Source organism: Notolepis coatsorum, assembly GCF_963971535.1.
Source record: "Notolepis coatsorum genome assembly, chromosome: 12".
In the NCBI taxonomy this organism is placed as follows: domain Eukaryota; kingdom Metazoa; phylum Chordata; class Actinopteri; order Aulopiformes; family Paralepididae; genus Notolepis; species Notolepis coatsorum.
Window position 1 is genome coordinate 34956266 of NC_140176.1, and position 24181 is coordinate 34980446.

At 42.3% G+C, this 24181-nt stretch overlaps 1 protein-coding gene across 1 annotated transcript in view; it reads left to right on the plus strand.

Annotated features, from left to right (window-relative positions):
• Nucleotides 1-23246, plus strand: part of sema5a (sema domain, seven thrombospondin repeats (type 1 and type 1-like), transmembrane domain (TM) and short cytoplasmic domain, (semaphorin) 5A) — a 378077-nt gene extending 354831 nt beyond the window's left edge. The window contains 4 exon segments of the mRNA XM_084325800.1: nucleotides 1-50; nucleotides 3316-3360; nucleotides 12159-12370; nucleotides 19694-23246. The exon segment at nucleotides 1-50 is cut by the window's left edge and continues 106 nt beyond it. Of these exon segments, the coding sequence (XP_084181926.1) occupies nucleotides 1-50; nucleotides 3316-3360; nucleotides 12159-12370; nucleotides 19694-19813 (427 nt within the window). The 3' untranslated portion in view covers nucleotides 19814-23246.
• The last annotated feature ends 935 nt before the right edge of the window (nucleotides 23247-24181 follow it).

The window sequence follows — 24181 nt, forward strand, 5'->3', positions numbered from 1 at the left end:
AAACAGCTCTGAGGCCAGGCCCTGCCCGCCAGAATCCAACTTTATACCTGGTGAGCGCTCTCTCTCTCTCTCTCTCTCTCTCTCTCTCTCTCTCTCTCTCTCTCTCTCTCTCTCTCTCTCTCTCTCTCTCTCTCTCTATCTCTCTCTCTCTCTCGCTCTCTCTCTCTCTCTCTCGCTCGCTCTCTCTCTCTCTATCTCTCTCTCTCTCGCTCTCTCTCTCGCTCTCTCTCTCTCTCTCTCGCTCTCTCTCGCTCTCTCTCTCTCTCTCTCTCTCTCTCTCACACACACACATACAGAGTTTAAGATAAGATAAGATAAATGTGGGCATCATAGCAGCATGGGGGAGGGGAGGTACAGGTATGGGCAGGGTAATAGTAGAAAGACATAAATATAGGCAAATAGTGTAAACTATTTAATTAACTCTGAACTCTGCCCTATCGGTTATATTATACATTACAATAAATATAGGCAATAAAAGATTTTAATCTGAATATATAATATGAGTAAAAGTAAACAGTATACACAAGGTGCAGTATACACAAGGTACCCTAACTGGCATGATATATGTCATGCGTTGACAATCAGGACATTGCATCTGTGATTATACTTGAGGCATCAAAAGGTTGTCTTGGATGCGTCTATATAGGAGACAAACTTGGTAACTTTCATGGTCGCCTCCGCCATCCGTGTGTGAATGAATGGGTAAAATGTGAGGAACAAATTGTAAAGCGCTTTGGATAAAAGCTGCTATATAAATGCAGTCCATTTATACACACACATACACAAACACACACACACACATACACACACAGAGCTCTATACAACATGGCCAACTCCACTCATACTCAATACCCACCCACCCATGCACACACACACACACACACATGCACATGCACACAAACGCCACTCAATACAAAGCCCATCCACTCCACACCACCCAATCCGTCACACACACAAAAACACAGAGCGATAGTATTGATGAGGAGCCAGGCGAGCCTCTCCCCATCGACAGGCGGTAATGCGAGACACACGGCGCTATTGATCAGCATGTTACTCACAGATCATTACGGCAGCTCCCACTCTGACAGGAGCCTCGCTGACGGCCTTCACACTCCTCACGCCCCCCAGACGCCTCTGCTGCCACGACAACCAGAGAGGGTCTCTTAGTGAACTCCTTATTGCATTAGCCGCGTTCACATCTAATGGAGAGGAGTCTGGTGGTGAGGAGAGCAGAGGCACCGCATTGACGGCGTTATTATAATAACTGCTACACGTGTCATTGTAACATGTGATTCTAGCAGCAGAATTATAAACAGGACAAGTGGAAGTATAATATATATATATATATTATATAATTGTAAATACATTTTATTATATTATAATGTACTGTATACTGTATAATATATTAGGGCTGGGACTTTATCGCGTTAATTTCGAATTAACTACAGAAAGAAATTACGCATTTTATCGCACGTCGTGGCACTTTGCTCTCGCCTGTAAAGTATATACGTATATACTTTCGTTATGAACACATTTCAATGAGTAGATGAGTTGATTACTTCCCTATATTTCAAAACACAGAAACTACACAAATCTGAGCCAGGTAATCATCTGAGTCTTTAATTTACATGATAAGATAAGATATGCCTTTATTGATCCCCTTGGGGAAATATGGGCATCATAGCAGCATGGGGGAGGGGGGAGGGGAGGTATGGGTATGGGCAGGGTAATAGTAGAAAGACATAAATATATAGGCAATAAAATGTAATCTGAATATAGAAATATGAGAACGTGTAAACAAAGGTGCAGGGTGCTGACTGTTTTATGCCTGTTGTCTAGTGGATATCAAGGCTAATGGATATCCTGTGACAAAAGCCCAGGGATGAACAGGTTATTCCCCAGTTTTGGTGGAAAATTACTCATCTCCTAGTCTGACCTCGAAGGATGTTGATCGTGCAACAAGCCTTCGAGCTAGCAAGCAACACTGATTGAAAACGTAAATTTTAGCTTGATCAGGGGGTTTACAAGGGTGTTCCTCACATACAGTAGGACCTCACAGTTGGGGAAAGCCTACTTAAAATTTTGGGAATCAAGAATTATTAGAACTCATAAACATTTGAGCCTAATAAATGGTAAAATGGTAAATGGTGCATTTATATAGCGCATTTATCCAAAGCGCTTTCCAATTGTTCCTCACATTTTACCCATTCACTCACACACCAATGGCGGAGGCAACCATGCAAGGTCCCAACCTGCTCATTGGGAGAAATAATAAGGTTAAGTGTCTTGCTCAAGGACACTTTGACACGCTGCCCGGGAAGAGCGGGAATCGAACCTTCCGACTACCAGACGGCTGCTCTACCTCCTGAGTCACTGTCACCCCCCCTAATATAAAGTAATAGTTGGATACACTCTCAGAAATACCCTTAGCGAACCGCAAGGCTTTCTCTAGTCTAAACAATGGTATAGGAGCACTGTGCCATTATGACAATGCGCCAGCACCACCATGTGGTTAAGAAAATTTAAATATTAATATATATATATATTTCATTTTATTTTATTTTAACTTTTTTTGTGTGCAGTGAACGCTTGGGGCCAGCTTAGAAACAGACACATCATTGTCTAATACGTGAAATCTTGCTCTTTCCTCTGTAGCCTACCTCTGTGTGTGTTTTTGTGGTCAACGTTAAACTAGTGTTTAACCTAACCATATACAATGTACTTAACGTATTTTGAACTTTTATTGAACGTTTTATTGTTTTTAAGGTGCAGGAAATTACAGAAAATGGCTTTTCTTTATTGCTAATTATGCAGGAAATTACAGCCAATGGCTTTTCTTTATTGCTAATTATTTAGCCCCCCGGACAGGGGGCCACAGCCTCCCTCTGGACCACCCCCTAGTTGGGGGCCATGTTGTTAGAACATCCTGGGGAAAGCCCTGAACCGCTTGCCACCGCGCTATATCCTTCATCTCTTCTCAACGTTAAGGTTCATTAGCCACGTTTTGTACTATTTCATTTCCTTTAATGGGGGCTGAACCACTCCAGGTGCCACGTCCATCCTGATTAGCTCTGTGCCTTTTTAGTATAATCAGTTTCGTATCCAGGATGTCTTTTCATCTCCACGTCTACCTCCTCAAGGTGCCGTTTGTCAGGCTAACAGACTGTGTGTGTGTGTGTGTGTGTGTGTGTGTGTGTGTGTGTGTGTGTGTGTGTGTGTGTGTGTGTGTGTGTGTGTGTGTGTGTGTGTGTGTGTGTGTGTGTGTTTTCTCTTCTTCCCCCTCCTCTTTCGTTCCTCTTGGTTTCTCATTTCCAGAAGTCTCGATCGCCCGCTCAAGTCAAGAGGAGAGACGTTGCGGAGGTAATTTGAGTGAGAGAGAGAATTGTAGTATTTTTCGCCTCACACCATCACACGCTATATTACATATTCTTTAGCCTTGAAGGCAAGACATTACCTCTCCTCCTCTGTCAGGTTCCAGCCTGATAAACTGGAAAAGAGAGAGGGAGAGAGAGAGGTAGAGGCAGGGACGTATAAACAGGTAGAGAGAGATATAGAGACAGAGAGAGGTAGAGAAACAGATAGGTAGAGACAGAGAGAGGTAGAGACGGAGAGGTAGAGACAGAGAGAGGTAGAGACAGAGAGGTAGAGACGGAGATAGGTAGAGAGAGAGAGGTAGAGACAGAGAGGTAGAGACGGAGATAGGTAGAGACAAAGAGGTAGAGATAGAGAAAGGTAGAGACAGAGCGGTAGAGACAGAGAGAGGTAGAGACGGAGAGGTAGAGACAGAGAGGTAGAGACGGAGATAGGTAGAGAGAGAAATATAGAGACAGAGAGAGGTAGAGAAACAGAGAGGTAGAGACAGAGAGAGGTAGAGACAGAGAGAGGTAGAGACAGAGAGAGACTCAGATTTTTTACAGGCTATAATAAACAATGACCTCTTAATCCTAACTGAGACATGGTGCAGAGAAGATGTAGACACACACTGCCCTCCTCACTATAGAGAAGTCATTTTGCCATCAAATAAAACAAAACATATTAGTCAGGGCAGATACTCAGGGGGATTGATAATTTGGTACAAATCACAACTCCACCAGTCAATACAGATTCTAAAAACTGGGAACAATCATATTTGGTTAAAACTAAATAAAGAAGTAATCCCCTCTCAGAGAGACCTATTTATCTGTGGAATATACGTACCACCCACTGGGTCTCCATATTACTCAGACGACATCTTCTCCAACCTTGAGTCAGAAACATGTCTTTATCAAAGTCAAGGTCATGTGCTTGTTTGCGGTGACTTCAATGCCCGAACGGGAACCCACCCTGATTTCACCAGTACACATGGAGACAATTTCATATCTGACCACACCATATGCAACCATGTAAACCAGTCCCCTAGAAATAACCATGACACTTCCATAAACAAAAATGGGAAGGATTTATTACAGCTGTGTAGAGGACTGAGTCTCTACCTGGTCAATGGGCGTGTGAGAGGGGACTCACAAGGAAGGTACACTTACTGCTCACCCCTTGGCAGCAGCACAGTAGATTACATGATAACAGATCTGGATCCAGTATCCTTCAGTTCATTCACAGTCAAACCTCTGACCCCACTCTCCGACCACAGTCAGATCACTGCATACATGAAAAGAACTGAGTCTCTCAAAAATCCCCCTACACAGCCCAGTAAACTACATAACATCCCCAAATACTACAGATGGTCCCAGAACAGCATGCAGGACTACCAGAGAGCCATCGCCAGTGATGAGACACAATCACTGTTAGATACGTTCCTAGCCACGCCATACTCTAACAGTGTTGAAGGAGTAAACCTAGCTGTAGAACACATAAATTATATATTTGAAAGAACTGCAAGAAAGTCCAAATTAAAATTATCAGGTAACAAACAGAGAAAAACTAAAAAGGACCACTGGTTTGACAAAGAATGTAAAGCTCTTAGAACACAGCTAAGAAAAATATCAAACCAGAAACACATAAACCCACAAAATGACACCTTACGCCTCCAATACTGTGAATCATTGAAACACTACAAAAAGACCATCAGAATTAAAAGGAACAATCACGTAAATAAACAATTGTGCAAAATAGAGGACTCTCTAAGCTCTAACTCCTTCTGGGACCACTGGAACTCATTGAATAAAGATAAGCCGGAAGAAATGGCTATCCAAGATGGGGATGTTTGGACAAACCACTTCACATCACTCTTTACAACTGTACCCCTGAATACAAAAACGGAAACCAGCCAGATATGTGAAAAATTACAAAAATGGGAAAATATCATAAAGGATAATCAAAACCCTCTAGACTTCCCAATCACAGAACAAGAGCTGAAATCAAAACTCCAGTGCCTTAAAGCTAGAAAGGCCTGTGGTACAGATGGCATATTAAATGAAATGATTAAACACAGCTCTGAAAAATTCCAATTGGTTATTTAAAAATTATTCAATTTGACACTAAATCTAGGCTATTTTCCTGATGTCTGGAATGAAGGACTCATAACCCCAATTTTCAAGAGTGGAGATAAACATGACCCAAAAAACTATAGGGGTATCTGTGTGACGAGTAATTTGGGCAAACTTCTATGTAGTATCATCAACACCAGACTCATAGAATTCCTTACAGAACACAGCGTTCTAAGTAAAAGCCAAATCGGATTCTTACCAAATTATCGTACCTCTGACCATATATACACACTTAAAACCCTAATTGACATTCACGTAAAACAGAACAAAAACAAAATATATTCCTGCTTTGTCGATTTTGAAAAAGCTTTTGACTCAATTTGGCACAAAGGTCTTTTCTTCAAAATCCTAGAAAGTGGTGTTGGTGGAAATACATATGACTTGATCAAATCCATGTACACAAAAAACAGATGTGCTGTTAGAATTGGAAATAAAAGAACAAATTTCTTCACCCAGGGTCGCGGAGTCCGCCAGGGGTGCAATTTAAGCCCAACATTGTTTAATATATATATAAATGAATTAGCAAAGTTATTAGAACTTTCTACTGCACCCGGTCTGACTCTGCACGATACCAATGTAAAATTACTGATGTACGCAGATGATCTGGTTCTGCTGTCAGCCACTAAAGAGGGTCTACAACAGAACCTAGACATCCTCCACCAGGGCCCTGTTTCTTGTACGTGGTTCAACTAAGTCGATCAAGATGTCATTATCCAGCTTCAGTTAACCCGATGTTTGAAGCCGGGATTTTCCTGTTCCAAGAAGGTGGATTCAGTCTCGTTAACTCAAGCCAGACTTGATTCTCAGGATCAGTGCGCGCGCCCGCCTCAGCTGAGAAGACAGCAGGTGTCGATCGCAGAAATCCTGATTCTCTAGCGGCATTGATTGATTAATTGATTTAAAACTTTATTAACATATTGCAGTACGGCTCAATCGCCTCGCCGACAAGTTAAATGCGTTATCTATAGGCTAATTTTAAGTCCCTCATTACCTCAATCAATCAGATTATATTTCTTTAAACTTGCCTGCTGGATTGAATAATCAAATGAGATCTTGCTAGCGAAAATAATTAGTTAACTGTTATACAGAATTACGATACGGCTCTCTTACCCATTGATTGATGTATAGTCAATCTTTAACTTATCTCCAATGTGGTCTAACGGGTTGTTCTTTTGACTTTCACACAGACGACCGGGGTTCAAGACCCTAGTCGTCTCCTTCTTTTTGCAATATAGGAATAATTCAATTTGGTGCACGTTGAGAGCTATATAAAGAATGACATCCTCAATGCATGTAGATTTATAATATTTTAACTTAAAACCAGGCTACTTTGGCGTATAATCATTAATATTATATTCAAAAAAATCATATTGGAAAGACCGGATTTTGAACCCGGGTCGCTGGGTTGGCAGGCTTGAGCACTACCGCTGGACCACTGTGCCAGATGGGATACATTCATTGTTTATACATTAATGAACGAGAGACCCGTGTTTAGAATATCCTTTGTTATGAATGAAGTTTATCTCTTTATCCTCATTCATTAATGTGACGTCAACGGCTCATTCAATTTCTCAAATCCGTCAAACAGCGCATCTCATCAGACATCTTAATCCCAGTTACAATTGAAATAACCACATAATGTGTACATCGCACGAGCGAGCGCCACCGTCGCCACGGTATATATAACGTGCATTATTTAGGACAAAGTGAATTTAGTATCAGCATTTTGGGTCTATTTTACATTTCAAAAGCCCCCTCTGGAAGAATGGAGCACAAGAACGTAATTCAGAATGGTATAATGCAGATCGTAGACTGTGGGAATAGTTTCAGGAAACGGGCCGTCACTTCTTTGCGGGGGCGTGGCGATGGTTCAGGCTAAGTTGAACTTGAACTCTGCTTTCGACCAGGCTCAAACTTTTGGATATGTTGTCATGGTGATTTGGAAAATCCACGTACATGAAACCGGAAAGTCCGGCTAACCCAGTTATCCAGTTAAAGTTATCCGGCTAACTCAGTTATCCAGGTACAAGAAACAGGGCCCAGTTCTGCCAGACATGGTCTCTGAACGTAAACATGAAGAAGACTAAAGTCATGATCTTTCAAAGGAGACACGAGTCTCAGAGTTCACATAATACATTTAAATTAGGCACACACATATTAGAAAACACAAAAAGCTACCCATATTTGGGATTGAAAATAAATCATAATGGAAACTTCAATATGGCTGTGAATGAATTGAAGGAGAAGGGAAGAAGGGCTTTTTATGCCATCAAAAGGAAAATTCCAGGGGAGCTCCAGTAGCTCACTGCGTACCTCGAGCGCTATTTCGGCGCCGGGGACAACCGTGCTCGTCACGGATCTGGGGTTAGCGAGTTCGATTCCCGGACTGCAGCCGTATCTTTCTCAGAGTGTCTTCCCCCCCATATGTACCCATTCAAACCTGTTTCTGTCGGTCATTCTTGACCAGAGAAAAATGCGATAAACGCAAAAAAGAGCCAGCGGAATGGCCAAAGTTTAAAAAAAAAAAAAAAAAAAAAAGGAAAATTCCAATTGACATCCCAATTAGGACCTGGCTCAAAATTCTAAATTCCGTAATAAATCCAATAATATTATATGGCAGTGAAGTGTGGGGTCCATTAACTAACCAAGATTTCCCAAAATGGGAAAAACACCCATTAGAAGTACTGCATGCAGAATTGTGCAAAAACCTACTTAAGGTCCACAGACACACTGCCAATAATGCATGCAGGGCAGAATCGAACTCAGTCAGTGTACAGCATTAGCTGCAAAATATGTAGACGGTTTTCACAAAATAAGAGAACAAGCCCTGTAAATGTATCTGAATGGCCACAATGACTACCCGATCGAGTGACTATTTTGTAAATTAATATGTTTCTTGTTGATTGTCCTTACTGTTATTACTAATATTATGATATTGTATTGCTTAATATATATGTTATTGTTTGTATGTTGAACTTGCTTTGGCAATAAGTATGTTAATATTTCATGCCAATAAAGCCTATTTGAATTTAATTGAATTGAATTGAATTGAATTGAGAGGTAGAGACAGAGAAGTAGAGACAAAGAGAGGTAGAGACAGAGAGGTAGAGACGGAGATAGGTAGAGACAGAGAGGTAGAGACAGAGATAGAGAGAGGTAGATAGAGAGAGGTAGAGACAGAGAGGTAGAGAGAGGTAGAGACAGAGAGGTAGAGATAGAGAGAGGTAGAGAGAGGTAGAGACGGAGATAGGTAGAGACAGAGATGTAGAGACAGAGAGAGGTAGAGACAGAGAGGTAGAGACAGAGAGGTAGAGACAGAGAGGTAGAGACAGAGAGGTAGAGACGGAGAGGTAGAGACAGAGAGAGGTAGAGACGGAGAGAGGTAGAGACAGAGAGAAAGGTAAAGCGAGAGAGAGGAGTGGTAGATAGAGAGAGGTAGAGACAGAGAGAGGTAGAGAAAGAGGTAGAGACAGAGAGGTAGAGATAGAGAGAGGTAGAGAGAGAGAGGTAGAGACGGAGATAGGTAGATACAGAGAGGTAGAGACAGAGAAAGGTAAAGAGAGAGAGAGAGAGAGAGAGAGAAGGAGAGGTAGAGACAGAGGTAGAGACAGATAGGTAGAGACAGAGAGAGGTAGAGACAGAGGTAGAGACAGATAGGTAGAGACAGAGAGAGGTAGAGAAAGAGAGGTAGAGACAGAGAGGTAGAGACAGAGAGAGGTAGAGAAAGAGAGGTAGAGACAGAGAGGTAGAGACAGAGAAAGGTAAAGAGAGAGTAGTAGTATCATCAACACCAGACTCATAGAATTCCTTACAGAACACAGCGTTCTAAGTAAAAGCCAAATCGGATTCTTACCAAATTATCGTACCTCTGACCATATATACACTCTTAAAACCCTAATTGACATTCACGTAAAACAGAACAAAAACAAAATATATTCCTGCTTTGTCGATTTTGAAAAAGCTTTTGACTCAATTTGGCACAAAGGTCTTTTCTTCAAAATTCTAGAAAGTGGTGTTGGAGGAAATACATATGACTTGATCAAATCCATGTACACAAAAAACAGATGTGCTGTTAGAATTGGAAATAAAAGAACAAATGTCTTCACCCAGGGTCGCGGAGTCCGCCAGGGGTGCAATTTAAGCCCAACATTGTTTAATATATATATAAATGAATTAGCAAAGTTATTAGAACTTTCTACTGCACCCGGTCTGACTCTGCACGATACCAATGTAAAATTACTGATGTACGCAGATGATCTGGTTCTGCTGTCAGCCACTAAAGAGGGTCTACAACAGAACCTAGACATCCTCCACCAGTTCTGCCAGACATGGTCTCTGAACGTAAACATGAAGAAGATTAAAGTCATGATCTTTCAAATGAGACACGAGTCTCAGAGTTCACATAATACATTTAAATTAGGCACACACACAGAAAACACAAAAAGCTACCCATATTTGGGATTGAAAATAAATCATAATGGAAACTTCAATATGGCTGTGAATGAATTGAAGGAGAAGGGAAGAAGGGCTTTTTATGCCATCAAAAGGAAAATTCCAATTGACATCCCAATTAGGACCTGGCTCAAAATTCTAAATTCCGTAATAAATCCAATAATATTATATGACAGTGAAGTGTGGGGTCCATTAACTAACCAAGATTTCCCAAAATGGGAAGAACACCCATTAGAAGTACTGCATGCAGAATTGTGCAAAAACCTACTTAAGGTCCACAGACACACTGCCAATAATGCATGCAGGGCAGAACTCGGCCAATACCCCCTAATCATTCAAATTCAAAAGCGAGCCATAACATTTTACACACACCTCCAATCAAGTGACCCCCACTCCTACCACTACAAAGCCCTTCAGAGCCAAGAGATGAACCCAGATAAGAGTCCCCTCTGCCAGCTAGTCAGAAATCTCTGCCCACAAATGCTTCAGGACAGATACCAAAAAATCTGGCCCAACCAAATAATCTCAAAACAAAAAGAAAACTATATAGAATATTGGAACAAATCAACCAAATCTCAAAGTAAATTAGAATTCTATTTGACCCTAAACAGAGTACATGGTGGCAGAATACCTGACTACTGTGAGTGAGATAAAATTAAGAAAAACATTGACACGGTACAGACTGTGTGGACACAGTCTAGCCATAGAAACAGGCCGTTACAGGCAAAACTGGCTGCCCAGAGAGGCCAGGCTGTGTTCACTTTGCCATCAGGGGGACATTGAGACAGAACTTCACTTCCTGCTATACTGTGAGAAATACAAGGACCTAAGAGAAGTCTTCTTTGATAAAATAAACAAAATTGATGCACAGTTTATCCATCTCCCTGATCACCAAAAGCTACTATACATGTGTGGGGAGAAAAGTCAGTGTACAGCATTAGCTGCAAAATATGTAGACGGTTGTCACAAAATAAAAGAACAAGCCCTGTAAAATGTATCTGAATGGCCACACTTGAAAAATGACTACCCGATCGAGTGACTATTTTGTAAATCAATATGTTTCTTGTTGATTGTCCTTACTGTTATTACTAATGTTATGATATTTTATTGCTTAATATATATATGTTATTGTTTGTATGTTGAACTTGCTTTGGCAATAAGTATGTTAATATTTCATGCCAATAAAGCCTATTTGAATTGAATTGAATTGAATTGAGAAGGAGAGGTAGAGAAAGAGAGGTAGAGACAGAGAGGTAGAGACAGAGAAAGGTAAAGAGAGAGAGAGAAGGAGAGGTAGAGACAGAGAGGTAGAGACAGGTAGGTAGAGACAGAGAGAGGTAGAGAAAGAGAGGTAGAGACAGAGAGGTAGAGACAGAGACAGGTAAAGAGAGAGAGAGAAGGAGAGGTAGAGACAGAGAGGTAGAGACAGGTAGGTAGAGACAGAGAGGTAGAGAAAGAGAGGTAGAGACAGAGAGGTAGAGACAGAGAAAGGTAAAGAGAGAGAGAGAAGGAGAGGTAGAGCGAGAACAAGCATGAAACCAGGCAAACCCACGGCGCTACATGTGTCCAAGGAACCGTAGAGAGAAAAGTAGAGAAATTGAGTGTCAGAGAGAGAGAGAGAGGTAGAGAGAGGCACTGTAGAGACAGAGACACACACCTCGGGACACAGACAATCATTTCTTATAATTATTTTTTGTTCATGACCCTTAAACACAGAGGGATGGCTGTTCGCCACCAACATGGTCGAGCATAAAAATAATGACTAATTGCTATTACTGTAGTTCCCTGTTTCAACCGAATTAACTCCTCTCTCTCTCTCCCTCTCCTCTCTCTCTCTCTCTCTTCTCTCCCTCTCCTCTCTCCCTATCTTCTATCTCCCCCTCTCCTCTCATCTCTCTCCCTCTCCTCTCTCCCTCTCCTCTCCTCTCATCTCTCTCCCTCTCCTCTCATCTCTCTCCCTCTCCTCTCTCTCCTCTCTCCCTCTCCTCACCTCTCTCTCTCTCTATCCCTCTCTTCTCTCTCTCTCCCCTCTCCCTCTCCTCTCTCTATCCCTCTCCTCTCTCTCCTCTCTCCCTCTCTCTCTCCTCTCTCCCTCTCCTCTCCTCTCTCTCTCTATCCCTCTCATCTCTCTCTCCTCTCTCCCTCTCCTCTCTCTCTCCTCTCTCCCTCTCCTCTCCTCTCTCTCTATCCCTCTCCTCTCTCTCCATGTCCTCTCTCACCCAGACTTCAACCTGTTCCACATGATCGCTGTGGGCCTGAGCAGCTCTGTCCTGGGCTGCCTGGTCACTCTGCTGGTCTACTCTTACTGCCAGCGCTACCAGCAGCAGTCCCACGACGCCACCGTCATCCACCCCATCTCCGCCGCTCCGCTCAACACCAGCATCACCAACCACATCAACAAGCTGGACAAATACGACTCGGTGGAAGCCATTAAGGTTTGTTTGTTTACGTCCTGCCGCACTCACTCTCTCCGCGTTGGCGTTTTCAGGAAACGCGGGGGAGACGCGGCATTCATCCGGGATTGAGGTTACGTAATGTATCCTAACTTTTACTGTTATTATTATTATTATTATTATTATTATTAGTCGCTTGACCTCATGCTCCCAGCCTATGAACAAAGGCTTTTGCCTTTTCCCTGAAAACATGCAGGTACCAGTTGTAATTAAACATCTTCTAAGGTGCAGTCGGTGAGCTCTTCGATCGCTCGGGAAGGAGGGGGCCGTGTAAACTCAACCGCGATAGGATCACGCGGAGAGGTAAAGAGAGAGAGACAAAAGTAGAGAGAGAGGTACCGTCGATAGAATCACGCGGAAGGAGCTCGTAATTTAACGGGTACGCGATCCGTCAAACGAGCCGAGGGGGTCAACTCGACCGTAACTCTACGCGGTTCAATCTACGGCGTCTTCTCTCCGAGCGATTGAAGATATCTCACCGGCGTCGGTGTGTCTTGGATAACCTCTCTGATCTTACCGCATGCACCATCTGCTGTTGTGTGTACTGACAATTCTGCAGCCTTCCAAACACAAGACTCTTCTTTCCCTGTGCTCCTATGCTGTGTGTGTGTCGTGTTCTGTGTCAGCGACCATGCACTGCTTTCTCACAGCATACTAATGTGAAATAACCTATGCGTAGGCTAAGCGTATACGCATCTCCCTGTAGAGAGTGATTGTGTACTAGCGGTGAGGTCTGTGTACTAGTAGTAAGTCATTGTGTACAAGTGTAAAAGTGCGGACTGACGGAGAGATCACAGCCACAGTGCACAGGTTTTAACAGGATACAAAACTCATCATTTAAAATAAAAGTATACCGTCTATGTGATGTCATAATGCCCGCACTCCTACGTAGAGAGTTGGACGACATTCCACTTCAAACATCTCTCTGCCCAAACAGGAAGTAAACTAACCGGTGCTTCATTTGCTCATATTATTTTCCCCTTAACATATTGAATAAATTATACTATTGTTCCCTCCATAATATGTTTTAGTCTCTTTGATAAATAAGAACCGCGAACGAGTAAAGTGAAATTATCAAATTTCACGGCGTCTGTGCAGCCTTGTTTATTTACTGTGTCCATGGAGACGATGATGAACGCAGCCATCAAGGTATAATAAATAATAATACAATTTCATACAATAATTGCAGCCCAAAGTGCTTCACAGCAGTGTAGAAACAAAATAGACGTACACATGTAGCATACAATTGGCATAATTATAGATATAAAATGAGCAGGCATAAAAATCTTCATAAAGGTGTGGTTTCCTTAAGCAGAGAAGACATAGAACTATAGTCCGTTTACTCTTCTGATAACTACATCACTGGTTAAGTTAAGACAAGCTTAATTTTGGGTTATTAGTGATACTCAATAAACCCAATTCAAGGTTATAGCCGCATTTTCTTTCAAACTCATTTGGTCGTGGATGTCCTGATTTGGTTAAACATTTTGGCAGAGGTGTTTCAGAGGCTGTGAGGTACAGGCGGCCTGCAGCCATTATCGGTGGCCATTTTGTGTCGCTCCAAGTCATTTATTTAACATTTGAGGAGGTGACTATTACATTTTGGGCACAAAATACAGTTTGGCCCTCGTTAAAAACAATGGGTCTCTTATACTGAAATTGCTAGGTGCACATGCAGACAGGGGGCAGTAGTCAGTGTTGACAAATGACAGTTAATTGACCATAGTCACACGGTGACCATTTTGCTCTTATATCATGCTCAGGTTGGGAAGGGAATCCCAACCTGTGCATGGTAGAAGAGAAAAATGGCTACCTGCATTGTATGGTCAATGCAGGATCAACAACGTTGATAATAATAATGTTGGAAGTTGTGTCCGTTACTTTAGCAGGAGTGCATTGTGGGACGTGTACATTTATTTTCTATTGATAGCTTAGGTGGCTCAGTGCATTGATTGCCTTAATAAGAAGCTATTCACCAGACCCTCGCCTCACTCCAGGCCACAGACCGCTGCACAAACACGTTTTATACTTACTTTTCAGTGTCCACCTTAGCTCTCTGCCCCCTGGTTGACACACATTGCGGGGGAAATCTATCTATATAAAATAATAATTCTGTACATCGTTATTCTATTCTAGTGCAGATAAGATAGACAAATCAGAACCACAGTGCATAGGCCTATTAGCGTTAAACACAAACCTCCCTATATATAGAATAATGGTGTATGGTTCTTGTATCCTAGTGCAGATAGAGAACCAGAGCCAGTGGATAGAAGGCCAACTAATGGCCGAGGAACAAGCGATGCGCTGTTATCCACCACTGCAGTGGAGCCGTCGAGCGCCAGCTAGTGGCGCGCGCTGCTTATCCACAGACTCTGTCCCAGGCTCCAGCTGGGTTCATGTCAAGCTTCCTCTCTGAGCTGAGGACTGGGCCTTAAGACACTTCAACACCCTGCTGACGTCCTGCTGCAGCCAGATTTAACCTCGGGAGCGACGGATGAGGGTTCAGGATGACATTTACTGTGCTCGTTTACAATGTGGAGTGGTGCGTGTGTGCGTGTGTGTGTCTGTGTGTGTGTGTGTGTGTGTGTGTGTGTGTGTGTGTGTGTGTGTGTGTGTGTGTGTGTGTGTGTGTGTGTGTGTGTGTGTGTGTGTGTGTGTGTGTGTGTGTGTGTGTGTGTGTGCGCGTGTGTGTGTGCGTGTGTGTGTGTGTGTGTGTGTGTGTGTGTGTGTGTGTGTGTGTGTGCGCGTGTGTGCATGCATGTGTGCGTGTGTGTTGTGTGTGTGTGCATATGTATGTGTGTGTGTGCGTGCGTGTTGTGTGTTTTATGTGTGTGTGTGTGTGTGCGTGCATGTGTGTGTATGCATGTGTGCGCATGTGTGTGTATGTGTGTGTGTGTGTGCATGCGTGTATGTTGTGTGTGTGCATGTGCATGTGTGTGTGTGTGTTTGAGTATGTGTGTATGAGATAGAGAAAGAGCGAGCATGAGAGAGAGAGAGATAGCATTAATAAATGTCACCTCAGCAGAAATATCTACATATGAAATTTAATTTAGCTGACAATAATTATACTTTTAAAGCTCACCTCCCTGGTATCACTCAGAAGTATGTTATAGATGTATTTCATGTGTATAAAAAGCAGAATGGAAACGCTAACGGACTTGTTCACATGGCTGTTGTTAAGTCTAGTATGTATAACATAATAATTAGGGATGTCCGATATTATCGGCCTACCGATATTGGCATTAAAATGTAATCAGAAATTATCGGTATGGGTTCTTTTTTTTTTTTTACATTTATTTAACCTTTATTTACCCAGGCAAGCAAGTAAGAACAAATTCTTATTTAATATATTGTGAAAAGTATGCATAATGTTGTGTTTGGGGGGGGGGGGGGGGGGGAATCCCGCATATATCGGAATCGGTTGAATCGGAATCGGTATCGGAAATTAAGAGTTGGACAATATCGGTATATCGGATATCGGTAAAAAAAATGCCTATATCGAACATCCCTAATAATAGTCTTCTACAACCTAAAGAATCACTTCTCCAAAGGTTTTTGGACTCAACTCAACTAGAATCTAAAATTCACTAGTGCTCTATTCTATGGGGGCGGGGGGGGGGGGGGGGGTTCTACATTAGCAGTTGAGTTGAAATTTAGTGAAAACCCTGATTGCAGATACAAAGACACAATACAGACACACAGTAGACATTCTTCCTATGAAACCGATATGGTGCTGAGAGAATAGACCCCTTGGCTCAGAACTAACTCCTCAAACGCAATTTCATTGCAGAGTAAAGCGTTCATCTATCATGCAATTATAGTCTGGTCGGCGAGCATAATCCAGTTTTCCATTACTGATGTAAGCGGATATGAATGTGGACCGAACGTGTTTTGGCAAAATACAAAAGGAGCCGCATGACAAATGAACGCTGTCTAATTTCCGTAAAAGCACATTCTGCCTCGCTCCTCACCCGCTATGCTAAACGCTTCAGACGTTGACTTGAATATTGTAGCAGTTAAGTGAGCAGCTACGTGTTTTCCATCCCCTGACTGTTAATGTCGACGCAAGATGAACACCAGGAATGGATTGCACGGTGCTAATTGCACCCTTACTTACAATTCATTATGAATTGAAAAGGGGGGACCCTGATGTAAACAAGACGAAAGTCTTTCTCTGGTCTGCATCCCCTTAACAATTGTGTGTATTGAGCCGTACTCTATTGTACCCATTCTGCAATCTGCGGACGGAATGTAAACATATTCTAACTAAATAAAACCATCCTTGTTATAGCCTTTGTGTCAATTGTCAATTCATAAATTTCTTTATTAAGTAGCCGTGTAATAAGCGGGATAATTTAAGGCCTCGGCTCCGCATATTCACCGGGTCAGGTTTTAAAATCTCAACAATGACCGGCTGGCCATAAATTATCCCTTGTATAATATTAGGAAAAATACAAATGAAAAAAAAACAATGAATATATATTATATAAACACAAGTTTAAGCTTAACACTTTGAGAGCCAGTCCGTGTTTTCCTTTTTACCCCCTTGAATGCCCAAATCCACTCCAATGTTAACGTTAATATCGCCTAATCTATGTTTTAAATTATGGCTATGTGTCTAATCTGCCCGTCGCTTATCAAAGACTCATTTTCCAGTCAACATTGTCAAAGCAGATTGTTTTTTTATTGCTTAATTTCCGTTTGATAGCATTTTGAAAATCACTCGTTTTCGCAGAAAAAACAACACATTCTATGATAATCGCCTTTTACTGTAATATTCTAGAACGTTGTCATTTGTCGGCCTATTTATGAATCGTTTTCAAATCAACGCTAGATAATCGATAGTATATGTGTGCGCACGCACGCTCGTGCCGCACGCTGATAATCGCTGCTCTTATTTCCTGATGGCTTTTACAGTCAAAACAGCCATATCACATATAGGGGAAACGCTTATATATCCGTGAAAACGAGTCTGATTATCCTAAGACTGATAACATAGATTCCTTACCTGAGATCAGATGGTATCCAAATGGATTATTCCAATTCCTGATCACCATTCGAAAAAATCGATCATTGTATTGATCAACCGTGTATACAGTAGAACACATAATCCCCGCTGCTCTTCAGGCTCCGGAGTGATGCCGGTCGATGCCGGCTGCGTGAGTGAGGGGGGTAATAACACGAGAACACTTGTGGGTGGCATTCAAAGTGTTAATAGCGACGTATTTACAGTAGTCAACAGATACCTACAGACATGAACAGAGTTATGTACACAATGAGCATGTAGACTCTCTTGGGGGACTATTACCCTTAATGGTGACTATTACCCTTCAGGGTGACTATTACCCTTGATGGTGACTATTACCCTTGATGGTGACTATTACCCTTGATGGTGACTATTACCCTTGATGGTGACTATTACCCTTCAGGGTGACTATTACCCTTCAGGGTGACTATTACCCTTGATGGTGACTATTACCCTTGATGGTGACTATTACCCTTGATGGTGACTATTACCCTTCAGGGTGACTATTACCCTTGATGGTGACTATTACCCTTCAGGGTGACTATTACCCTTGATGGTGACTATTACCCTTGATGGTGACTATTACCCTTCAGGGTGACTATTACCCTTGATGGTGACTATTACCCTTGATGGTGACTATTACCCTTGATGGTGACTATTACCCTTCAGGGTGACTATTACCCCTTACTCTCCTCCTCCCTGCAGCCCGATGTGTCGGTACTCTTGCCCCTGGACGACCCCGGCTTGTGCCAGCCTCTGTCTTCTAACATGGTGGTGTCCGTGCGCGGCCTGGAGATATTCTACTAACTACTGACCACCTATGACCTCTACAACATCCCGCCTCTTGACCCCCCGACAACCTCTTGACCCCACACTTCCTCCTCTTCCCCACCACGCCCCTCCCACACTACTTCCTGTGGCACGTCCTGTGTGTGGCAGGTTGGAGTATAGACTATAGTTTCTCGTCTCGTCGCTCAGAACCCCCTCCATCCCTCCCTCCCTCTATCCCCGCTCCCTCCATCTCTCCGCCGTAGAGGCCCACCCCCCCCCCCCCCCCCCCACCCCAGCAACCCCCATCCCCAGGCTTGTGAGAAGGCAGTGTATTTTCCTTCACTTCCTCCCATTTGCATGTTTTTTGTATTTAATTAATTTCTCGATTGCTTTGTCCTTTTTTTGGGGTTTATTACCTGATCTTGTCGGGTCTTGATTTGATGGGCAGCGCCGAGGCCGTCTCTGTTCTCTCTGTTTCACTAATGCCAATTGTTCTTTTTTAAATGACCGATCTCGTTGGGCTTGATTTGATGGGCAGCACCGAGGCAGGAGATCCTCTTATTATGTTCCTCTCTGTTAACTCTGTACCACTAATGCCACCCCACTGTTAAAGCAGGCTTTGTTTACTGCGCCAGGAATCCTGTAATCACTCTTCGGCTCAATTAAAGCGCTTCGAGGCAAGAAGAGAAAGTAGACGGTGGAAAACAGTCGTAGCGCAGCTGTTTAAATGCAGTTTAAAGGGGCCACCTGCAGAGCCACAAAACCCTCTACCGGACTGCTTTTAGAGAGTGCTGATTACCATTACCTTTGTGTACAAAACACATAATGAGATATGAAACAGAACAAATGAGCGTCTGTAAGTATATTACAGCGAGCATCACTTGTCGGTTGGAAACATCCATCAACTGCAGACGCAGTATCATCAAGAATCACGCCACCCTCTGGGACTCACCGCACGCCTCCCGGAGAAGACCGGACACATGTGCGCGCCTCCACAAATTGCCGATGAGGCGCGTCAGAAGCCCGCTCTGCGTTTACCGCAGCGTACGGGAGAGAGATGCCCCCATGACTCTTCCTTATTGTTTAACAGGCAAAACGACTTTCTGTTGATTGATTTTATGGCGCAGCTTGTCCTCGAGGACCAACAATCTGAGAGCCATAAAATGTGCTGATGTCGGGCATTAGAGATGACAGAGGCGCGCGTACGGGCACTCATCAAAATTATTTAGCCCTGTAGTGCTTATGGTTTCTCCGGCTTGCTAATGCTTTGACCTTGCACCATAATATGTGTGTTTCATCCATGCAGCGGACCTCCCATTGATTTACATTGTTGTTCACCTAAAAGCTCAGACGGCTTGTTTTTTTTGGTTTCTATTTTTTATATGGATTTGTTTTTCTTTGCGTTCTGGACTGAATAATCACTTGATCCGTGTGTGACTATGTACTCCATGCTGAATGCTCTCTCTCTCCTCTCCCCCCCTTTTTCCATCTACCTCTGTGACCTGCAGGCCTTCAATAAGAACAATCTGATTCTCGAGGAAAGAAATAAGTACTTCAACCCCCAGCTCGCCGGGAAGACCTATACCAACGCCTACTTCACAGACCTCAACACCTACGATGACTATTAAAACCTTTTCTTGGAGAATCAGAAACCCTGTACCAAGACGTATGGACGCCCCAACCAACCAACCCCCCAACCCCCCCCCCCCCCCCCCCCCGAACCATCCACCATCTATTTCAACTATGTCTTCTTGAATTTTTATTTTTATTTTTGTCCTTTGTGGTTTGTAATGAGATTTGTGACATCATACGTGGGACAGTCAGACTGGACGGCAGCTGGTATGTAGTCAGAACCACAGACGCACACAGCGCTGCCAACAGGAGGGGGATGCCCACCTTCTCTCAGGTGCCTTGAGGTACACATGGAAATATAGACTTTTATTTTGTGGGTGAAAAAAAATGAAAAAATCACTTCACGAAATGGACAACTGGAATATTGTTTCCTTATGTGGACAAAAAAGGGAAAAATACTGTAAAAAATTAAAATGATAAAAAAGATATATAAAAAATGAAGGAAAGAGAAGGAAAAAAAGAGATTGTGTGATGAAGATGATGATGATGATTGATTTTATCTTCCCTGTGAAGCCTCATTAAAACAGACCTGTGTTTGTATCGAGGGAGAGAACCACAAAACCGCTTTGCATGACTTCATCTGACCGTGTTCCGCTGGCGCGACGTTTGTTTTGCATGGTTGATTGCATTCCAGGGGAGGGAGGAGGGGGGCCGGGGGGGGGGGGGGGGGTTGCAGGTTTTCTGGTTCAGGGCTGTATTTGTCAGAGGGGAGACCTCTGCGATGTTCGGCAGCTGTGATTGGAGGATCAGGAAAAGAAGGCGGGCCTGAGATATAGGTGCATTGTTAGGGATGCAACCGATCCAGACGTCGATACTGGTGTCAGATATCGGCTCAATACCAAGCTCAAATAGAGTATCGGTATACGAGAGGTTTAAAATAATAATAAAATAAAATAAAATACAAAAATAAAGTAGTTATTTTGGTGTTTTATTTCATTTTGTAGTTACCAACAGCCACATCAAAGCTAAGTGGGCTGAATTTCCCCACATAAAGGATTTTTCTCTATCTCTTCGATCTCTTTAATTGAGAAAAATGGGATTTTATCTGTAGAATTTTTCTTCTGTCCAACCATTAAAAACGAATGGTCGAGGTCCATATTAATCAGTGAAATGAATGGCTTGCATCACAGCTCGGCACAGGCTGATATTTAAAGGGATATTTCACTTTAATAAAACATGTCAAGTTTCAGCAGTCTTCTGTGTAAAGTCATCTACCAGTAACCACCACCGCTGTCCCTGTCATCCGCTGTCAACACCACCATTCATCCCAGGTGTCAGGCTCCTCATCCACTTCTATTCATTTTGAGGACCAAGTCTAAATGTCACACTTCTGAAGTATAAACAAACTGATGCTGTGCAGATTTCAATAAAACAAACTGAGTCAAAGGTACGTGTTTGTTTTGGCATTTGATGTGTCTTTACAAATGTATGACCCTTGAAAAATAAAAGCAGATGCGGTCGATTTGTCGCAGGTTTGAGTGTGCTGTGTGTCTTTTTTGCCCTGCATGGAATGTTCAGGTAGGGGTTACCAAGGTTACCTGCTACCTTGCTGGAGGAAAGATTCTAAACATTCTGTGAAAGGTTGACAGTTGGTCAAAGTACACCTCAAGTGAGAAATAGTTCCTTTACTAATAATAAAAAAAAATGGCAACAGTAGCACACAAAAACGAGTACCTTTGAAATGCAGAAAAATACATTGCACAGAATAATACCGCTTTATAATTTGTCTATACTTCAGAAGTGTGATATTTAGACTTGGTCCTCAAAATGAATGGAAGTGAATGAGGAGCCTGACACCTGGGAGGAATGGTGGTGTTGACAGCATTCGACAGGGACAGCAGTGGTCACAAGTTTACTACAGTAGTAGATGACTTTAGATAGAGGTAAGACTGCTGATTTTTGACATGTTCTACTAAAGTGTAATATCCATTTAAACTGTAGTATATTGAATGGGTAACCACAGTGGCATTGGTGCATCTCTTACTGTTATTGACCATATTCATATGACAGCCATTCTGCTTTTAAGAGGAGCAAAATGGGTGTCATGCGAATATGGTCAACGCCTCCCAGAGGAGCCAACATCCAGGCCAGGTCCTAGAACCAGGACGTAGATATCGAAGTCTGTGGTGAGGTTTGTTTGTGTTCCTTTCAACTGACTTTATCCACACAGCGGCCATTTTACTTGTATGTCAACGCTTAGGTTGGGTGGGGAAGAGGGTGGAAAGGAACCCAACCTGAGCCAACACAATCTCATCAGAAAACGTAAATACTAATCTCGACCACAGGAGAAAAGGTACATAATGTATCAAGACTTTTGCCAATACAAAACGTAAATATATTACGTATACAATGCGTAAAAATATATTACGTATGGTACATTATGTACCTTTTTCCTGTGGTCCAGATTAGTACTTTATTTACATTTTCTGATGAAACTGGGTTCCTTTCCACCCTGTTCCCACCTTGTTAAAGTACTTTATTTACATATTTTAAGCGAGATCGCTTGAGCATGACGTAAGAGCAAAATGGCCACCATGGGGCTATGGTCAGTTATGGGGCTCTCGCAGGGTCTAGCAGCTAGTAGCGGTTGAATTTATCTTTTTTTTTTCTTTTTTTTGCTTTTGTTGTTATTGTACAGTAAGTTCAGTTTGAAGCCTATGTCTCTGCAGTTTTTATAAATACATTTTACTCAATGTCTCAAGTGTCTAAAGAACAAGAACAAAACGTTTTCTTTTGAAGAGAAAAAAAAATGATTTTATGTACATTCAGAAGAAAGTGATCAGGAAATTGCATAATATCCCACGTCATCTTCGATTTGTGTCGCAGTACTTTTTTATATTTTTTTGTAATTATGAAATTATGAATTGTATTTTGATAGTGTATACGTTATTCCTTTTTGGATGCTGAGTCGAGTCGTTTGTAGGAAGAAAGGATTGTGTCGCGTTCACTATGCGGAGCGAGACGGAACAAAGCGTGACTAATTCAGTACTCCTAAAAGAAAAAAACTCACCGGGGGGGGAAACGCGTATGCTGTATACTACGAGACCAGTTTCATTCATCACGCCATGGTATTTCTGTTTAAAGTGTACATCTATTACAAGACATTAGGTTACTCAATGGTTCAACTGTAACTAACTCTTTTCTACATGTTCGCTTGTGTTGTGCATAAATTAAAAAACGCTTCGTATACACAGTCTTGTCGGAGTATACATTATACACAGTAACAATATTACATTGTATACGTTCTATTCTACAATCCTGTATTTATAAATATTTTGTGTATTTTGCTCATAATGTTTTATGTCTGAAGGGGTTGACTTTACCACCGGCCATCAGTAGAATGCTGGTGAATGGGAAGTCCATTGTTTTTTTTAACAGATGATACTAACTGAGACATGTGTTTTGTGTGCACAGGGGAGTAGGTTTCAGTTGGTGTCAGTCAGCTTGTGAGTTTTTAAGACGTATAATTAACAAAATAATTGATAGATAGAGGTTGACGATTAAAATGAAGGACATTTTACAAACTATCGGTATCGACCATTTTTAAGCATGAAAATACTGTTATCATTATGAAACCAGGAATCCAAAGGTACCAGCTGGTCATGCTAGCTTACTGGCAAAGGGGGTAGATCTTGCTCCAAAGCTTAAGCTAGCTCAAATTTGAGGAAAATGCCATGGGCATGGCTATTTTCAAAGGTGTTCCTTGACTTCTCTTTTTTTTATCTACTTTTTTCTCCCATTTTCTATTTTTTCTCCCATCCCAATTTCGTATTGTCCAATTCAAGTTCAAGTTCAAGTTTCTTTAATAGTTGTCATACAGAAGTACAGAATACTTTTATACAAAATGCTTCTTACTGTTATGCTCCAGAGACTGTGCTAGACAAGATAAGTATGAAATAAAATAGTATAGCATGTAAAAATAGAAGTCACAGTGTTCAGTATAGACATATGTACAATGTTCGATGCAGAATAGAAGTAACTGAGTTACCATACAATATACAATATACTATGCAATGTACTAATACAAATAGCAGGGGGTCCAGGTTGATGGGGAGGGAGGAGCAGATGTAGCCCTTTACTAGCTTCTCAAAGCACTTCATGGCTATGGAGGTGAGAGCTACAGGGCGGTAGTTGTTGAGGCAAGCAGGCTTGGATTTTTTAGGTACAGGGATGATAGTGGACTTCTTCAGGCAGGTGGGGATGACAGCCTGTTCTAAGGACAGGTTAAATATGTCAGTGAATACCGGGGCCAGTTGGTCGGCACAGACTTTTAGGACGCGGCCGGGGATGCCGTCCGGTCCTGCTGCCTTCCTGATATTCACTTTTTTAAAGGTCCACCTCACCTCATGCTCTGTTACCCTGAA